General features: G+C 38.3%; 3 protein-coding genes and 2 long non-coding RNA genes across 5 annotated transcripts; 2 read left to right on the plus strand and 3 right to left on the minus strand.

Moving 5' to 3' along the window:
- LOC126783155 (uncharacterized) lies at positions 1-3,056 on the minus strand. Its single transcript, XM_050508568.1, has 4 exons — positions 2,151-3,056; positions 1,919-2,056; positions 481-720; positions 1-405 (listed from the first exon to the last, which is right to left on the minus strand). The coding sequence occupies exons 1-4, from the start codon at positions 3,009-3,011 to the stop codon at positions 316-318; spliced, it is 1,329 nt and encodes a 442-aa protein (XP_050364525.1). The 5' UTR covers positions 3,012-3,056; the 3' UTR covers positions 1-315.
- Positions 3,057-8,774: 5,718 nt separating this feature from the next.
- Positions 8,775-9,726, minus strand: LOC126783649 (uncharacterized). The gene is made up of 2 exons (XR_007670886.1): positions 9,175-9,726; positions 8,775-9,085 (listed from the first exon to the last, which is right to left on the minus strand). It is a non-coding gene; the product is annotated as an uncharacterized LOC126783649 (long non-coding RNA).
- A 10-nt stretch (positions 9,727-9,736) lies between these two features.
- LOC126783650 (uncharacterized) lies at positions 9,737-10,505 on the minus strand. Its single transcript, XR_007670887.1, has 3 exons — positions 10,425-10,505; positions 10,222-10,332; positions 9,737-9,764 (listed from the first exon to the last, which is right to left on the minus strand). It is a non-coding gene; the product is annotated as an uncharacterized LOC126783650 (long non-coding RNA).
- A 3,143-nt stretch (positions 10,506-13,648) lies between these two features.
- Positions 13,649-15,505, plus strand: LOC126784190 (uncharacterized). The gene is made up of 5 exons (XM_050509673.1): positions 13,649-13,685; positions 13,727-13,805; positions 13,951-14,021; positions 14,141-14,150; positions 14,242-15,505. The coding sequence occupies exons 1-5, from the start codon at positions 13,649-13,651 to the stop codon at positions 15,503-15,505; spliced, it is 1,461 nt and encodes a 486-aa protein (XP_050365630.1).
- A 3-nt stretch (positions 15,506-15,508) lies between these two features.
- Positions 15,509-16,441, plus strand: LOC126784191 (uncharacterized). Its single transcript, XM_050509674.1, has 2 exons — positions 15,509-15,757; positions 15,884-16,441. Exons 1-2 carry the CDS (start codon positions 15,509-15,511, stop codon positions 16,439-16,441), a joined length of 807 nt encoding a protein of 268 aa, XP_050365631.1.
- Positions 16,442-17,729: the final 1,288 nt, after the last annotated feature.

The following is a 17,729-nucleotide window of genomic DNA, read 5'->3' on the forward strand; positions in this document are numbered from 1 at the left end:
TTTGTATATAACTATATATTCAATTATCATCCCTCAAATTTAATCATGTGCATGATCATTACAAGGAATGTCACTAATGTCACTAGAGTAAGACAGAAACTATAACAACGACAAACTACAACAACAACAATAAGTCCACTGCAAGCTTGATGGGGGCAATTTATGGAAATTTGTAAAGCTGTTAAAGCATTATTCCAAACCTTCACCTCTTTTGAATCTGCCTGAGTCACGCCAGTGCAACACAGCCAGTATAATGGTGCATCACTGCAACCATGTGAACTTCATGAGCACCCGAACTTAATACTGATAGCATCTCTAATGTGATGCTCCCTCAAATAAACTCAAAGCGCTGATTACAGATTCATATACTTTGATGCCTTTCAAGAATATGGTATCTTTTAAGAACTGCAAAAGAAACAAGGGAGTCAGGAAAAGAAATTGATCGTAACTGCACATCAAAAGGACTAGAACATATCGAACCTCATTATGATCATGCAGCAAGATTGGAGTATTTGTCATTGGGGAGAAACCTAGAGTAGGAATGCCCTGCTGTCTCATGAACCGTGCGTCGGTGGTTGAAGGCAAAATTTCAGGCATTGCAAGTTTCCCTCCAGCTGCTGTGACAGCTTGCTTGAATACAGGCCACCATGGATTGGAATCATCTGTTGGGGTCAATAAAGGGCGACCCTTGTAGTCTCTTGTTGGTCCACCCTCAATTATCTGCCATGTAAAAGAAACAATTCCATGAGCCTTTACTGACATATATTGATTGATTGCAAACAAAGTAGAGGCAATGAAGATGATAGTTAAACTCAAAATTTCAAGAGTCTGGTGGAGCATAAAAATCTGGCATCCTAACAGATTTGATTAAAAGTTCCAATATATATATATCCAAAATATGAGAACTGCATATATTTGAAGCTGATACATGGATGACAGGATATGTTGGTAAAAAGACAGTACTTGCTCAAATGGCCATTTTCAAATCCATATAATGTCGGTATTGCACATATCCTAAATATGACAACTGCTCTTTGAGTGGTTTGCTCAGATTGCCATTTTCAAATCCATATGATGTTGATATGCACTTCAATGAATGATTAATCGGGAGTTGAAGAAGTTAAACCGGCCAGCCACCCTAGCTGTTTGTTGTTCTGGAACCAAAATTTACGCCTCTTATAAGTTGATGACTAACTTTGGTCCCATGTTGAGGACCCGAGCCATATTTGTTCACCATCACTACTTAAATGACTACCTGAGCCAGAGTTGTTCACTATCACTACTTGATGACTACGTATCAATTACTTGAATTTGTAATAAAGAGATGGTTGAAAGTTAACCATACGAGTGTAAACAAATAAGATAGAAACAAGGTACCACATAAACCAATACGGCAAGACCCCTACTGCGGACCACAAAGTTCTCGACAGACGAGTTCTGCCAGAATTCTTATTCTAGAAGTGTAACCCTCAGAAAATGAAGTTGATTTGAGTTTCTAGTAGTATCGAATATTCTGGTACCAACTAGCTTAGCTAATAGTGACTATTGAGTGGCCGCCACCAACTTCTAGCGTCCATTAAGTACAGAAAACATTGATGCAAATATTGCATATTCAGCGCTACACATGTATAAACACACTGAGTTGAGCTGATGGAAATGGCAAACATAAAGCCTAGTTCAGCGGTTTTCATCATGCAATCAAAGTATCAGACTCATCCCATCTAATTCGCAGACAACAAAACTATATATAGTTTGAGCAACAAAGTTCAATCAGGCGGCGGATAACATGCAATTCTGTTATTCCTGCAGAAAGCCCAACTCGACTAAGCTCACTCTCATACGATTCACATTCTACTTGACAAACCAAAACACAAAATCCATGAACGATATCAGCGGAAATAAACACAGCAAACTGTACCTGGTAAGTCATGTTCCTGGATTTCGGCGCCCATTCCTCAGCAATCCTCTTTCTAACAAGCTCCGGGTCTACGGTAGGCGGAATTCTTATATTAAACCCTGCTTCAGCCTCAGAAGGCTGCATATTCATCGCATATCCCTAAACACACAAGCAATCAAACACCTCAACTTTCAAGCTCAGTTACAAACACCACAACAATCACCACTAAGCTAACAAAGACAGCACGACTCACATCACCAGAAACAATCCCGGCTTTCATGTAAACCGGATTGACCGAAATGACCTCGGAAAAAGGAGCATTCCCAGCCTTGACCTCGTCGAACTGCGCCTCCCTAAACCTGGTCATAACCTCAACGCTCTCCATCAGATTCTCCATGGCGCTATTATCGAACATTCTAGAACCATGCCCCGGCATCCCCTTAGCTTTCACGATCAAATTCCACGGCGTCCGGTCAGCGTAGAACACTCTTATCTCATCTCCCGGGTTGGCCTGCCCCTCGTCCAGAACAAACCCGACGTTCAGCTCCTTGAACTCGTCGGACACCGCGAACTTCGCGGCGCCGTCGAGGCCGCCGATTTCCTCGTCGGGGACGTAGGACACGTGGACGGTGCGGATGGGGCGGAAGCTGGAGGCTTGGAGGTTGCGGATGGCTTCGAGGTACTGGATGGCGATGCACTTGTCGTCCTGGGCCCCGCGGGCGAAGACGTGGCCTTCGGGGGTGAGGTGGGCCGAGAAAGGGGGGTGGGCCCACTTGGAGGGCTCGGCGGGGACGGAGTCGAGGTGGGAGTTGAGGAGGAGGGAAGGGAGGGCCGGGTCGGATCCGGGCCAGGTGAGGAGGAGGAGGGGCTTGTTGGGGGCGAAGTGGAGGGTGCGGGAATGGAGGCCGATGGAGTGGGCTTGGGATTTGAGGTAGGACACGGCGGCGTAGTAGTCCGGGTTCGGGTGGGCGGTTTTGATCCGGAGGTAGTTCTGGAAGCGGGTGACGGGTGTGTCGGCTTCGGGTTGTTCTGGGTGGGCCCGGGTGGCGGGGAGGAGGAGTGTAAGTGTGGTGAAGAAGAAGACGATGATGAAGGAGGTGCGAGAGGTAGACATGGCGGGCTGCTACTACTGCTCAACCAACAGTCCAAGTTCCAGTGACTACTGTTCAGTAGTCTTATATTTCATTCTTTTTTATTTTTACCAATTATTTTTTACTTCCCGTGTCAAAACCGATAAAAATTGAGTTAATTTCGCCATCAGTATCTAAATTATTGTGGCAAGGTCAATGTAGTACCCCAATTCTGAGTTGTACCAATGTAGTACCCAAACTTGTAATCCACTATCAATGAAGGGTCTGAGCCCAATTTCCGTTACGGTTTCGTTATCTCGGTCACGTGTCCCGCACGTGATCATAAAAAAAAGTTCAACATCGGTACCCAAACTCTTGTGGCAAAATCAATGTATTACCCAAACTTTGAGTTGTATCAATGTAGTACCCAAACTCGTTTTTCTCTATCAACGAGGGGTCTGAAGCCAATTTCTATCACAACTTCATCTTCTGCGTCACGTGTCACGTGTCATAACTTCTTAATTCTTATCTTTACTCATTTTTTTCTCATTCTCCTTCACTCTCACTCATTCCACACCGTATTTATGAGCTCATATTTTGAGACAAAGAAACACTACGAGTTGTGTTTCTTCCAAACTCTTCAATCACGATGACGACTTCTCCAAGCTCGGCAGCTCCGCCTTGAGCCACAACATCGTCTCCCTCACATATTCCACTTACGACATTCTCTCCCTCCACCTACGACATTCGAGGCATATAAAGCGATGCGGTCGACGGTCGAGAATCTCATAGTGAATGTCTGCGATCGTGACGTGTCGATGGATTGGGAGTTCCAAGGAGAGGTGGAGAAGCTCGAAGATGGTGTTGGTGGTGAAGGAGGAGGCGGTGGGGATGAGAGGAGGTGGAGCTCCTCGATACCACACTGTGGTGGTGAGGTATCTGGAGCATAATGAGAATGAATTGGTGTTTTGCCTAATTTGTAAGTTGTTTCTTAATTCTAGATATTTAGTGTAAGAGTTTCTTATTTAAGGTCTTAGAACCCAAATAGAGTTATTCAAGTAAATACTTTTTTTATTTTGATCCATAAGACGAAACCGTGACGTAAATTGGCCTCAGACCCCTCATTGATAGCGAAAAACGAGTTTGGGTACTACATTGGTACAACTCAGAGTTTGGGTACTACATTGACCTTGCCAGAAGAGTTTGGGTACCGCTGTTGAATTTTTTTTGTGTGGTCACGTGCAGGACACGTGACCGAGATAACAGAGCTGTAACGGAAATTGGGCTCAGACCCTTCGTTGATAGCGAATTACAAGTTTGAGTACTACATTGGTACAACTCAGAGTTTGGGTACTACATTGACCTTGCCACAATAACTTTGGTACCGATAGTAAACTTTTTTCATAAAAATTTGCATGATTCCAATTATACCTCTATAATTGATATTTAAGGACGCGTTTGGTACAATGTTGTAATCCTATTTTATGTATTGTGAAAATATAATTCAACGTAATAAGCGTTCAGTGCGTCAAAACTCAAAAACCAGGAAAATTGTTTTCACGGTACAATTAAGAAGCTCCGTATTAATTTTGAAAACGTTTTTGGCTCATTTTCATTGTTTTTTATTGTTTGGAGAACATTGTACTCCAATTAAAAGGGAAATTTTTATTTTTATAGTCACCATCCTGGGTGGGGATCTTCTCAGATTTTCTTTTCTGACATACAATCCTCTGTTCTCTATAGGTCATTCTTCATAGCCAATCTCCTTTCTTTTTGCATATATCTGCTGGAACTGCGATTCTGCATACATATGCTTGGGAATGTGGGAAGTTCTATTGAATATAAAACAAGTAAAGAAGAAGGTACCACCGGCAAGTTTTTCCATTGAGCTATTGCTTTTCTCTTCGATCTGATACGGTTGCAAATCAAATTGATAAATATTGGAGTGAAATTTGAACAAAGAATCCTCGAGTTAAGTATGTGTAATGAAGGACATCAACAACTTCCGCCAATCTATACTCCATTTGGTTTGAGATCTGTTCTAATTATAAACATTAAAATTAATAGATGTTTATATAAACATGTATGTGCTTAATTTAGTACTGGAGAGTGGAAGAGAAGTTGTCTGACAAGTGTTGGTATGGAATGAGAGTAAGTCAAGTATTTCTATTCTCTATTAGGTTTGCTTGAGAGGATGAATGATAGTCCTGGACATTGAGTTGAAGACGTACTTCAGAGTTAAGAGTGAACATAATATCCATGGACGGTTCGATTAGGCATCTCTGATTGCTTTACATCAGACAATTGATCAAGTAAGAGAAAGTTACGAAACTATTCAAACCGGTCAATGTAAAATATTTTTTTTTAAGAAAATATACCGAACACATTCTTTAATTGAAAAAATACAAAATTTAATTCAACGTTTTCACTTTATAAAATTATTTTTGAAAAACTACTTCATAAAACGTTACCAGACAAGCCATAAACCTCCATCATCATTTGTTTTCCTGAATTTTTCAAATTTACCTATTTAATTTATATCTACACTTCATTTTATTTTTCTTCTTATGTTTCAATCTAAAAATACATTGATTGAATCTTTATTCTCATCTTTTTCTGCTCAAACATTAGATTTAATCACTTCAAATTAAAATAACAAAATCATATAGTTCAATTAATACATATTGGTCTCATAAAATTGATTAACAATTCGTGATTACATGAAGTACTAAAGAGAGAGTGAAACAAAGTGAAATGACAATGAAATATATGAGCAATGGGTGATTGAAACAAAGTGAAATGCTCATAGTTTTCAATTTTTCTGATACTCTCGCACCTGTATCATTAGACTAGTTACTAATTGATATATAAGACACAAGAAAAAAAAAAGTGAAATTATGATCACATAGAGAACACAGTAGAGAAATTAGAAATAAGATTTTTCAATCTGACACTACAATTCTACTACAGTAAAAGTTAAATTAAACTTGATTTGACTCATAAAATATAATATGCTTTAATGAAAAACGGAGGTCTGTTGCAAATCAAAGATCTGAAGCTATATAAGTGAGAGTTTTTAAAAAACAAAAAACATTAAGGTGAGAGTTTATAAAAATGGTAAAATAGGATTTAAATTTCAATTGAGGTATAGATAGAAAATATATAATTGTATCTAGAATCGCCCTAAACATTTTACTTGTAATCGACAATAATTTTTTTACCTCATGTTCTAATTTTTTTTTATCTCTTGAGATTAACGTTACATTGTGTTTGTCAATGTAACAAAGAGGTTATCAATGTATGAGCATTGCTAGGGCGCCACAATATGACAACAGATTTGGTGCCACAATTCTATGTGGCATGCCACATAATCTTATCACGTTAGTAATTAAAATAGTCATAAAATGTCATTTTTAAATAAAAATACAATCATATCATTGTTTAATATTTATTCATTATGATTATTGAATTAAAAATATTTTCGTTTAATAAGTAAATAAAATTCATGGACATAATTCGGATACCAAATTTTTTAGTAAATATAAATTAAACTCTAGACAATTTAGTTACCTTATTACATTTATTCGAAAATTATTTTACAATATTTGTTTAAAAACTTACATTACAAGTGATAAAATAAGATTATAATCTTATGACAATTTATTAAATTTTATGGACATGTAAGGCATCAAATTATTTTTGTCCATGTATATAATAATTAAGATGAAAGATTAATATTGTATGTTACAATGGTAATAAAAGAAAATACCCAAGCAAATTTCATCTGCTGTCACACAAATATGAAAAATTCTCTAACAAAATTATTTAGGACGAAATAGTTTTATTTTAAAATATTTTTCGCACACACAACTATATTTTTCACGGATGAAATTATTTTATTTTGAAAATGGTGCAGAATGAATAACTGTGTCTTTATTGAATGGTATGAATGTCTATATATAAGTATTACATAACCACAATCTCATAGGATTCAAAATCTTAATCTATTACAGAGATGTGAATATATCTCTAACAGGAAACCTAATAAGGATAAGACACACAATGGTAGAATAATAATTCTCCCGGAACACTCTCCATTGTGTCGCATGTCTAGGTTGCATGGTGCACATCGTTGCCTCGGTAAAAACCTTGTCAAGCAAAATAAAAACCTCTTGGGTGAAAACATAAGCTTGAACGAAGGAAAAAAGAGCACAATACACCGTCTACATTTGATAGCAGCATGTGAGGTAGACTCCTCATGAAGCCTACGAAACAACTCCCTAATTAGTGTCATAATCATGGAGTACAAAGAACAACGTATATAACATTCATTACATGCTTCTCAAAAGTAGTCTTGCGCTAATGATTAATTATTAATCTAGCATGCAAAATGAAATCATCAAAAGTCTTGTAAGTGAACTCTCCAACGGTATCCAATCGAATAGATTTGAGAGGATGAGAAAGGTGGTAGGCCCTTAGTATGATGATCATAGCTAAAAACTTAGCAAATGCAACATTTCTTGTGGATAACAAAACGACATGTGACCAATGTGTTGATGCTCTTAACCTATACCATAAAAATACTGAATATCGACATTCGGTTGGATATGGTCCACTAATATCACCTTAAATACATTGTATGAATGAAATATTCTCGGTTGAAGCCTTAACAAATGAATGTCTTTCTTGAAATTTAGCAAGAGAATAAGTTTTGCAAAACGAGTGATGGACATCAGAGATTTCCATAGAAGCATTAGAAAATATGGGAGGCATCACAAGCTCTTGTGAATGAGGGGATGCCACCACTGACGGCATGAATGCCGTGGAGCTGCCGACAGGGGTAGGCTCGGCCTCACCGTGTGTAGCACGGGTGAGGTGGTCTTTCAATCGCTTCTCGGACTTGAAAAATGGTTGATCATGTGAATTCTTAAGAATTATAATCATCATATCACATCCAGGATGCCCGAGACGGGCATGCCAAATCATATAAGAGTCCGAATCACAAAAGTGGCGTTCAACCTCATATGATTCAAAAATTCTAATGGAAGTAAGATACAAACCATTCCCGAGACTCTTCATCTTATCTTAGATGCAGCGCTAACCTGCTTTCTCAGAGTTAACATAGATATTTCTCTTTGTTCTCAACACAAGCATCAAGATGAAAATTTATCATTGACATGTATGACCTTTTAAAACTTAGCAAGACACAAAGATATAAAACACAATCTCCGCACAAGATTCGTAAAACAACTACATGTCCCGTAGAACAGTGTGAGTGGTTACACAATCAGTAAGACACTCGATTTCGCTGCGAGACATCATGAAAATAAATTAAAAGTGTCAGCGACACGAGGAACAATTTCAAGCAAGACCTCGTAGGACATTGTCAGAAAGAGGATTGAAAACAAATAGTACAATCCTATCGAATGTATCACATCACAATAGAACTAGATTTCTTCAACTTAAGAGTTGGAAAAACATGGTATTAGAGCAGTTGAATACCAAATAATTAGGGTGGTTAAAACCATCCAATTGGTGCGGGTGGTCACCAATAATAATAAAATCGTTTGAACTATGAAACAACTTGGAGAAAACCAGAAAAGATAACAAGAAAACCATGTCAAAATATGCTCAAAATTGAATGAAACTTTGGCGGGAAAACGCGTCAACAAATAATGTTGGAAATATGCCGGAATGACAACGAGAAAACAACGAAGAATTGCCGGAAAACTCGCTAGAAAACTGGTGGCGACGGCCATAATCTGGTCAGTTAGGAGGTCGGAAGGTGTCCAATTTAAACAGAAGAATTATACCCAAAATGCATATATCAGAAAAGAAGTTGCTACATATAGTCAGGTCCACCCACAGATAGCCATCCACATAGCATATAACATTACAATCAGAGCTAAACGCAACTAAATATGATAGTCACTGAGTTTAGCTCACCAACAGATGAAAGTGCTCCAAAGCCAACAGCAAATGGAAGTGCTCTAAAACCAACAACAAATTAATGAAATCACATAGTTTGTTAATAGCATTTAAACCGAAGCCTTACACAAATGAGATCACCGCTTTGTGCAGGACTCCAGTCTTTAATCATCATGCTTCAACCTTGGACCTGACAAATGAATGACATTAGTATTTAGTACAAGTGTACAACAATCGATAAAAGGCAAGAGATATCTAGATTCTGTTATATAATCCTACCACATCTCTTGATACTTCTTCATCAGTTCTCGGTGAGTTTTTCTATGCTCCTCAAACTTTCTCTTGTACATTAAGAATCCCCTCTCATACTCGCTATAGCTTCTCTTCTGAGCCTCATACAGCATCTCCCGTGTCTCTAGGAGTTTCTTAGTAGCGATCCACAAGTCAAGAGATGAAGGTTTCCATTTACCATGGACCTTAGGTTTGCCTCTGAGTGTGCTGGTGGCAGAAATAAAGTTCTGTTCATTTGAAAAGTAATTTCTTTGCCATTTCAGAAAATTCTTCTCATGGTTTAAGAAAATTATTTCTTGTTCTTCAAAGTCAGTCCGTTGGGTTTTGAATTGCTCCAATGCGACCTCAAACTCCGAGAGGCTCACGGTGAACAGTTTGCAGAATTACAAGTTCTCCCTCTCAAAAAGGTTTAGTGAAATTGAAAGAGACATACACAAGTATATAAATATCAAATAATGCACCCAAACATTTCAATATCCAATTTATCAGATATCGATTAAGTGATCCAGAAAAGACAGTTTTACCACAAGGTTTTTGGTCAGATCTTCCTTCTCAATCAACCTTTGAGACACATCTTCCTGCCAGGATAATGACAATGTTAGAGGTCAACACACAAATGAGGGCACTTTTCCCTATGCTAAGGATTAACAAAAATACCACCAAACTGCACCTCATGTAACTAATGCAGCATGGAGCGTATAAACAGGCCAGTTTTCACAAGTCACTAAGCTTGACTGCTGTACAATTTTCAAGGAAAACAAAACATGCTAAAATACTACAAAAGTTTGCCGTCTTTCTGAATGCAAAAAAAGTATAAAATCCATCCCTTTCTCCCATTCCATAGGAAGTTTCATCAGAAACCCACAATTGTAAATTTTGAATTACCATTTCGGAAAATCCAAAATCATTCGATACTTAACACGAAGTAGGTCAGTTTTTGAGAAGGGAATAAAAAAGGAATACTTGCGTTCGAATAACATTAATACATAATACATTAATACTAGCATTTATATTTTATAATCTTCAGAAACATACCATGCACTCATCACAGACAGGAACTTGAGGAGCATTTTCTTCAGTCGTTAGTGCAATTCTGCCACTGGTACACTTTCCACAAAACTCACGTCCACAGTTCTCAAAATGATGCTAAAACGAAAAGCAGAATTCCATTCATTAAGACAAAAATAAACAAGTCATTAACAAAATCAAGGATCTGAATATGAAATAATTAGACCTACCCTGCGCACAAAGAGTGCAAAACCTTTCCCAGGGCTGCGTTGAGGGGTTGGGGTTCTTACGCACGCCGAGGCTGACAGCGGTTCCCATGGAGGGACAATATTTCTCGACACCAAGAAGAGGCCAAAAGCAAAGTGATCGAGTTAGAACTGTTAGATGAACTGAGGTTCTGGAACGAAAGTCTTATTTTATAGCAACCGTTTGGGCCTTAACCTATTTTTTTACAATGGTCACCTTCTTTAAATGGGCTTACAAAGTTACAATAATAGTCCAAATAGGCTGGTGGCCATAAATAGCGACTAGCGAATTCTACAAGGTCATTATTTTGTTGTATTTCTACAACAAAATACAATGACCGTAACAAATTTGTAGGAGATAGTTTGGAGGTATATATCGTCAAAACTAAGATGGTCGAGGCTCATTGCCTCACGCAGCCACGTATTCCTTTTTATCTCTCTTTGGCTCAGCACATTTAATTCAATTTTTTTTTACGACCACATGTCGTAACTATAGGCAATCCAGTTGCTGCTACTACCCATTTAAAATGTGTTAATGTCAGTTTTCTAGTCATATGCTACTATGGATTAGTAAACTAATTGTTATTGTCGACTACGAGACTAGCTGCTACAATTGACTTGAAAGGTGCTATCGTCGACTCGGAAACTATATTTTGTTATCGACTATGAAACTAGCGACTATTATCGATTGTGAAGCTACCTCTACTGTCCACTATTGATATAGGACGAGAATGGACTCAACCTTATATGATGAAGGTAAAATTAAAAAAGTAGTGTCGGGTAAAGATCGAAAACTGATTCGAGAATTGGTAATATATATGTGATATGATGTTGCTAGTTGCTGGAATACTAAAGAATATTTGGTTTTTGGACTGTTTAGTTTGTTTGAGCATTTTTTTTTCTTCAGAATGTATGTTTGAAACACATAATACATTCTCACGTATAATGGGAATGACAAGATTTACAAGACTCCATTTAGTGTGCCATGCCATATCTAAGCCAAAAGATGTTGAACATACATTCCAATTCATGATTCAATATCGTTTTAGGTTATTTTTGAATTTGATTTGATTGGATTTTTTTTAACCCACGAGCTTTTAGTGCACATTTGATACGCAGGATTGATGTGAGTCACTCTCAAATTAACACTTGTGCTACTCTCCCGTGGGTAGGCTTAGCTAGCACTAATCTGAGTTGTGTTTGATGGGGAAGACTGTATAAGGTAGGATAGTTGCAGATTGAGGAGGAGGAGGCAGACGACGAGGCTTGGGTTTTAACCCTTGAGCTGTGGCGAGGAACCTAGACCCTGACAAGGACCATATGAGGCTTTTCTGGTAACCCAATCGGTTTCTCTCAATCCCAATTCAAATCATTTTTCTATTTTTGACGAATTGAACCTGATCATTCATACCCTTTCTCTAATCACACATATTCATCAATTCAACTAAATTTTGGAATACCCATAACCAAATTCAGCTAATTTCATCAATTCATAAAAGTTTGCTTAAACCCATAATGTAGAAAATCAAGATCCCAATCAAATTTAATGTAGTGTGTGAAACCTGAAAACGAAGCAATATGAGTTGATTGACGGAGAAGGGCTTCTACGAATTCTGAAATTGGTTTGATTCCGAGTGCTAGTAAGCTCTTGGACGCATCATCGGCAGCGCACACTCTTTACCCTGGTCTCATGGTCAGCGCCACCCTCATCTCCTAAGCTCTCTGTTTCCTCTGTTTCACTGTCCATATTCATGATAATGAAGTCTGTATTATCCTATGTTGCATGGATACGGCAAGAGGAGGCGTGTCGCCGTGTCCGACACGCTCCGACACGCCGATACGACACGATACACATTTTTAACGTATCGGACACGCCACGTGGCGTATCGCAAAATGTTAACTTTCGGATACGTTGACCGATACGCCACGTCAGCATGGATACGCCACGTCAGCAATTAGACAATAAAAAAAAACCTAAAACCTAAAACTGAAATCTCGTTTCAGAAACATCATTTTCTGCCTCTCACTCAGTTGCAAGCCTCAAATCTCAAATCGCAGGCAATACTGCTCTTGATCGGGATCTCTCAAGCAAAGGCACAAGTATATGATCTTTCAATAAAGGCACAGGTATGTGATCTTTCCTAATCATTGAGGTTCTATCATATATACTTCAAATGTTCTTCTGTATATCTTGATGGGTAATATGGTTTTGAAATTCAAACAATGTGTTTTGATAACCTTGGCATCAAATCCCATTCTTCATGTCATGTTTGTATATGGGTCTTTCAATTTGTGCTCAAAGTCTTCAACTTTATACTAGTTATATGAAGGTTACCTGGAAAATAGCAATTGTAGCTGAACCCAGTTTGATAGAATCATTGGATAGTCTATAGTTGAACACATCAAGTAAAACCGTTGATTAAAATTAGAACGAGGAAAGTTCAGGTGATCTAATGCTCCATGCGGATGATGCACCGGATTCCCTGTCCTGCCAACATGTAATCGAAAGCCTTGTTGATCTCAGAGAAAGGAACATAGTGAGTGATAAATTTGTCCACTTCCAGCTCCTGCATACCAAAATAATTTCTCATGCCAAATTAGTGTTTGCTACAATATCAGAGCATCCAAAACTGGTTGCTAGAATGGATTGTAAACATGTGATTACCTTGGTCATGTACATCTTCACAACACGAGGAAGGTCAGTGCGGGGCTTGTAGTTACCATAGAAATTAGAAAGTACCCTTAAGAGTCCTCTCGTTTAAGAAGTTAATTGGATGGGTTTTGAACGCATCATCTTTGTTTGGCACTCCAACAAGTACAGCAACCCCCCAACCCTGAATTCGGACAAAAGAAGCTAAGTTACTTGTTAAAACTTCAAAAGCAACTACCAACAAGAACACATAAGCGTTAGACAGAAGCTTACATCATGAACACATTCAAATGTAGAGATCATAGCCTGAACGCTTCCAGTGCACTCAACACTCCTATCAACTCCACCATTGGTCATCTCAACTATCACCTTTTATGTCAAAACTCAAATGTTAGTCTCTGCTATAGAGTAACCACCGTGGCTTTAAGTCAAATTGAGGAGACATTAGTAGGCAAACGTGAATATATTCAAGTCAAGTATCAACAGATCTCATAGGGTTTCTGATTATAATGTTTTACTTTTTCTGATTATAATGTTTTTCTTTCATAAATGGTCGACTATGACATTTGTTTCTATGTCGCTGTGCAATTGCATTAGTATGCGCATAAAAAAACTAAAGTGTGTTCGTAATTTACAGTTTTCAAGATTGGTGCTATCAATGCTGCTGCAGGATCTGCATATGCAGAATTTGGAAATACCAAGGTCATTGTTTTAGTGTGAGTATATCTCTAAGAAATTCATACTCTTATTGAATGATGTCAGTCTGTTATAATGGTGAATTAATTTGATAATTTGTGGAGTTTTTTTTTTCCATTGTTCTTACTTTTTTGTTTTAAACTTTACTTCACTTGGCTTGTTTAGATTTGGACTGAGAAAGAGTAAAAAGGAAATGTTGTACAGTGATATAGGACTGAAACTGTGTAGGCAACAAGGTATAGGACTACTTGATTTTCTGCATCAAATTATGTGTAAGGGACTTATGCTTTCATATCTTTGGGCAGTGTGTTGAAAATTATCCATCTAAATTCTAAAATGATATTGGCTATTGTAGAGGTAGTGATGTAGTGTTTGTCTAGATTGTTGATGTTGAGTATTGATTATTGAAGTAGAAGTAATTAGATGTGATGATTTAATTGTTGAATACTTTAATAGGATGAGTTCAAGTGTAGCATCAACCGAACCGTCCGAACGCAGTGTTAACACAACTGAGGTGGGAAATTTAAGTGCTCCTCTTTGGAAATATGTTATTAATCATACAGTGCTTGATGATGATGGAAACGTTGTCAAAACCGCAGGAGGAAATGTTAGCTTGGAATGTAAGTTCTGCCATGTGAGCTTCAATGGGTCACATTCTAGAGTTAGGTCTCATTTGCTTAAAGAAAAAGGCACAGGGGTCAGGATTTGTAGCAAAATCAATGATGATCAGAGTCAAGAAGTACATCATCTTCTATCCTTTTGTGAGCAAAAGTTGCGGGAGAAAGCTCCTAAGAAAGTTTATTTGCCTCCTTCAAATTTCTCAATGTCAGGAAATGGAACTTACTTTCCCTTGGAGGAGAGGGATGATGCAAGCAAAAAGAGAAGGGTGGTGAGTCCACATCTTACCAAAGCTTTCAAGATTGAAGAGAGGCAACAATGTGATGCCGAAGTTGCAAGATTGTTTTACACTAGTGGATTACCGTTCAATGTTGCAAGAAATCCTTATTACCAAGACTCATACCTTCGTGCTTCACACATTCCGGGTTATACTCCCCCGGGGTACAATGCATTGAGGACCACTCTTCTTGATGATGAGAGGCGCCACATTGAACGGGTGCTACAACCCGTTAAGAAGACATGGAAGGAGACCGGTGTAAGCTTGTGTTCCGACGGGTGGACCGATGATCAACGAAGGCCATTGATCAATATGATGGCTGCTTCCACCAATGGGACTATTATGTTAAAGGCAATAAATTGTGAAGGGCAATATAAAGACAGGCATGAAATTAGTAGATTGCTTTTGGAATCCATCAATGAGATAGGTGCCGAACATGTGGTTCAAGTGGTGACTGATAATGCCCCTGTGTGCGCTGTTGCCGGTGCAATAGTTGAGACTACACATCCACGTATCTTTTGGACACCGTGTGTGGTTCATACTCTCAATCTTGTTTTGAAGGATATATTGAAGGCAAAGTCACATGACCCGGGTGAGAGTGTAGAGAAAGAGTTGGGGTGGCTTACTGAAAGTGTTGTCAATGATGTGTGGTTTGTCAAGAACTTTATCATGAACCATGGCATGCGTTTGTCTATGTATAATGATCATTGTGCCTTGAAGTTGCTCACTATTGCGGAGACAAGATTTGCCTCTCATTTTGTGATGCATAAAAGGTTTAAGGAGATGAAGAGTGGCTTGCAAGCTATGGTTATTAGTCTAAGATGAGACATGTATAAGGAAGATGATGTCAATAAGGCAAAAGCGGTGAAGAAGATGCTTATTGAAGAAAGGCTATGGGACCAAATTGATTTCATAGTTGCATTCATGGGTCCTATATATGAGATGATAAGGATGACAGATTTGGATAGACCTTGTCTTCACTTAGTTTATGAGTGGTGGGATGTGATGATTGAGAAAGTGAGGAATGCAATTTATAAGCCGGAATTTGCAAGTGTCTTAGCAGAGAAGGATGTAGAGGTAGATCGATTCTATAATGTGGTGTACGCCATCTTAATACATAGGTGGACTAGGAGTTCTACATCTCTTCATTGCTTAGCACACTCCTTGAATCCAAGGTATTATAGTTCTTAATGGCTTGAGGAGGTTCATAATCGGGTTCCTCCACATAGAGATCCCGAGCTCAACAATGAAAGGAGGAAATGTCTTCAAAAGCTCTTTCCGGATTCCCAAGTTCGCAACAAAGTGATGGAGGAATTTGCCTATTTTTCATTGAATATGAGGGATTATTCAACACCCGAAGCTTTGGAGAATAAGTTTCATTTTGAGCCTATAATTTGGTGGGCAAGTTATGGAGCTTCTACACCACTTCTTCAAACTTTAGCTCTCAAGTTGCTCAATCAACCTTGTTCATCTTCTTGTTGTGAACGCAATTGGAGCACATATAGTTTCATATATGGTTTGAAGAGGAACAAGTTGGAGCCAAAAAGAGCTCAAGACTTGGTTTATATTCATACCAATCTTAGACTTTTGGCTAGGAGGGATCCTAACTACTACAAAAACAAGGACACAATGTGGGATCTTGCGGGGGATGGTCATGAGTCATTGGTGGAGGAGAATGTGGATATGCTAGAGCTTGCAACTTTGTCCCTTGATGAACCGGCATTAGAGATGGTGATTTTCAATGATGAGATGGAGTCTTGAGGCCTAGCTATATGGAGGTAAATTATATTTGAATATTTGATCAATATGAGAAGATTTACTAGGTTCATATATAATTGGCTAACTTTGTAATTGTTGTGGTTTAAATGTGTAGGTAATAAAGGTCATGGAGATAGTGCGGATTTCCTAAGCTATCGAGGCATTTTTATGACTTTTTGAGAAGTTTAATTTAACTACATTTTGAATACTTTGTAGTATGATATTAAACTATGCACTTTGTCACTTGCATTTTTTGACTATTTGATGTTATTTCTTAAACATTGTTATGAAATTGATAAATTTTACAACTTTATAATAGTATTGTTAATTTATTTTATGTATTAAAAATATATATAAATATTTTTTATTTGCCGTGTCGGAGCCGTGTCGAAAGAGGAGCTTTTCAGATTTGCCGTGTCGCCGTGTCGCGCCGTGTCCGTGTCTGTGCAACATAGGTATTATCTAAGGGAAAGGAAAAGTAGCACCCACATTAGCACGACCTAACAACTTCAAGATGGAGACACGGCCTTGCCTAAGGTCTTTTTAAGTTTGTGCCTGTCTAGCCCAAACATAGGTGGACTAAGTCATTTGCACTCCTTATTTAAGGTAGTGAAGGCTAACACGGTGAAACAAACGTGCACTTAGAGTTTGATTGTTAGTTGCCTAGTTATACCACTTATACCATTATAAAAGATCGGTTTTCTCAAATTTTATTCGGTCGGTCTTTATTCTCTCCATCTTTTCTAGGTTTAACATTTGTTTCCCTCCTATCTCCTCCCGGTGCCGATGGAGATGCGAGACAATAAACAAACCAGTCTTTTCAAAAAAAAAATTTCCAGTTGGTCCAACCTCCCAATCGATTTTCTCTGCGAAGTGGCTAATCGTCTCCCATATTGGGATCTTGTTCATTTTACTGGTGTGTGCAAGACTGGAAATTTGCAATATCTAGGGTTCATCTACAACGCTCCACACTGCTGGTAAGGGGAAACGTAAATGAGTTCTTTGACGTGCAACTGCATGAAACTTACAGGTACACACTCAATCACACAATCCTGGACCGAGTCCATCACAAACCCTGTGCATCAATATGGTTGGTTGCTTCTGAATTGAATGAAATTGGGCGTCGGATAAATATCACTTCTATCCAGGGCGGATCCACTCGGTAGGCTATATATTTACTCTTATATGGTTGAAGTTTAATAATTTTAGTTGGTTGAGCATTTGTACAACAAACATGTTGTCCTGGGTTTGAATGCTGTCATCTTTTTTTATAATCTTCTATGCTTTCTTT

The sequence above is a fragment of the Argentina anserina genome, chromosome 2 (genome assembly GCF_933775445.1).
Source record: "Argentina anserina chromosome 2, drPotAnse1.1, whole genome shotgun sequence".
Lineage (NCBI taxonomy): Eukaryota > Viridiplantae > Streptophyta > Magnoliopsida > Rosales > Rosaceae > Argentina > Argentina anserina.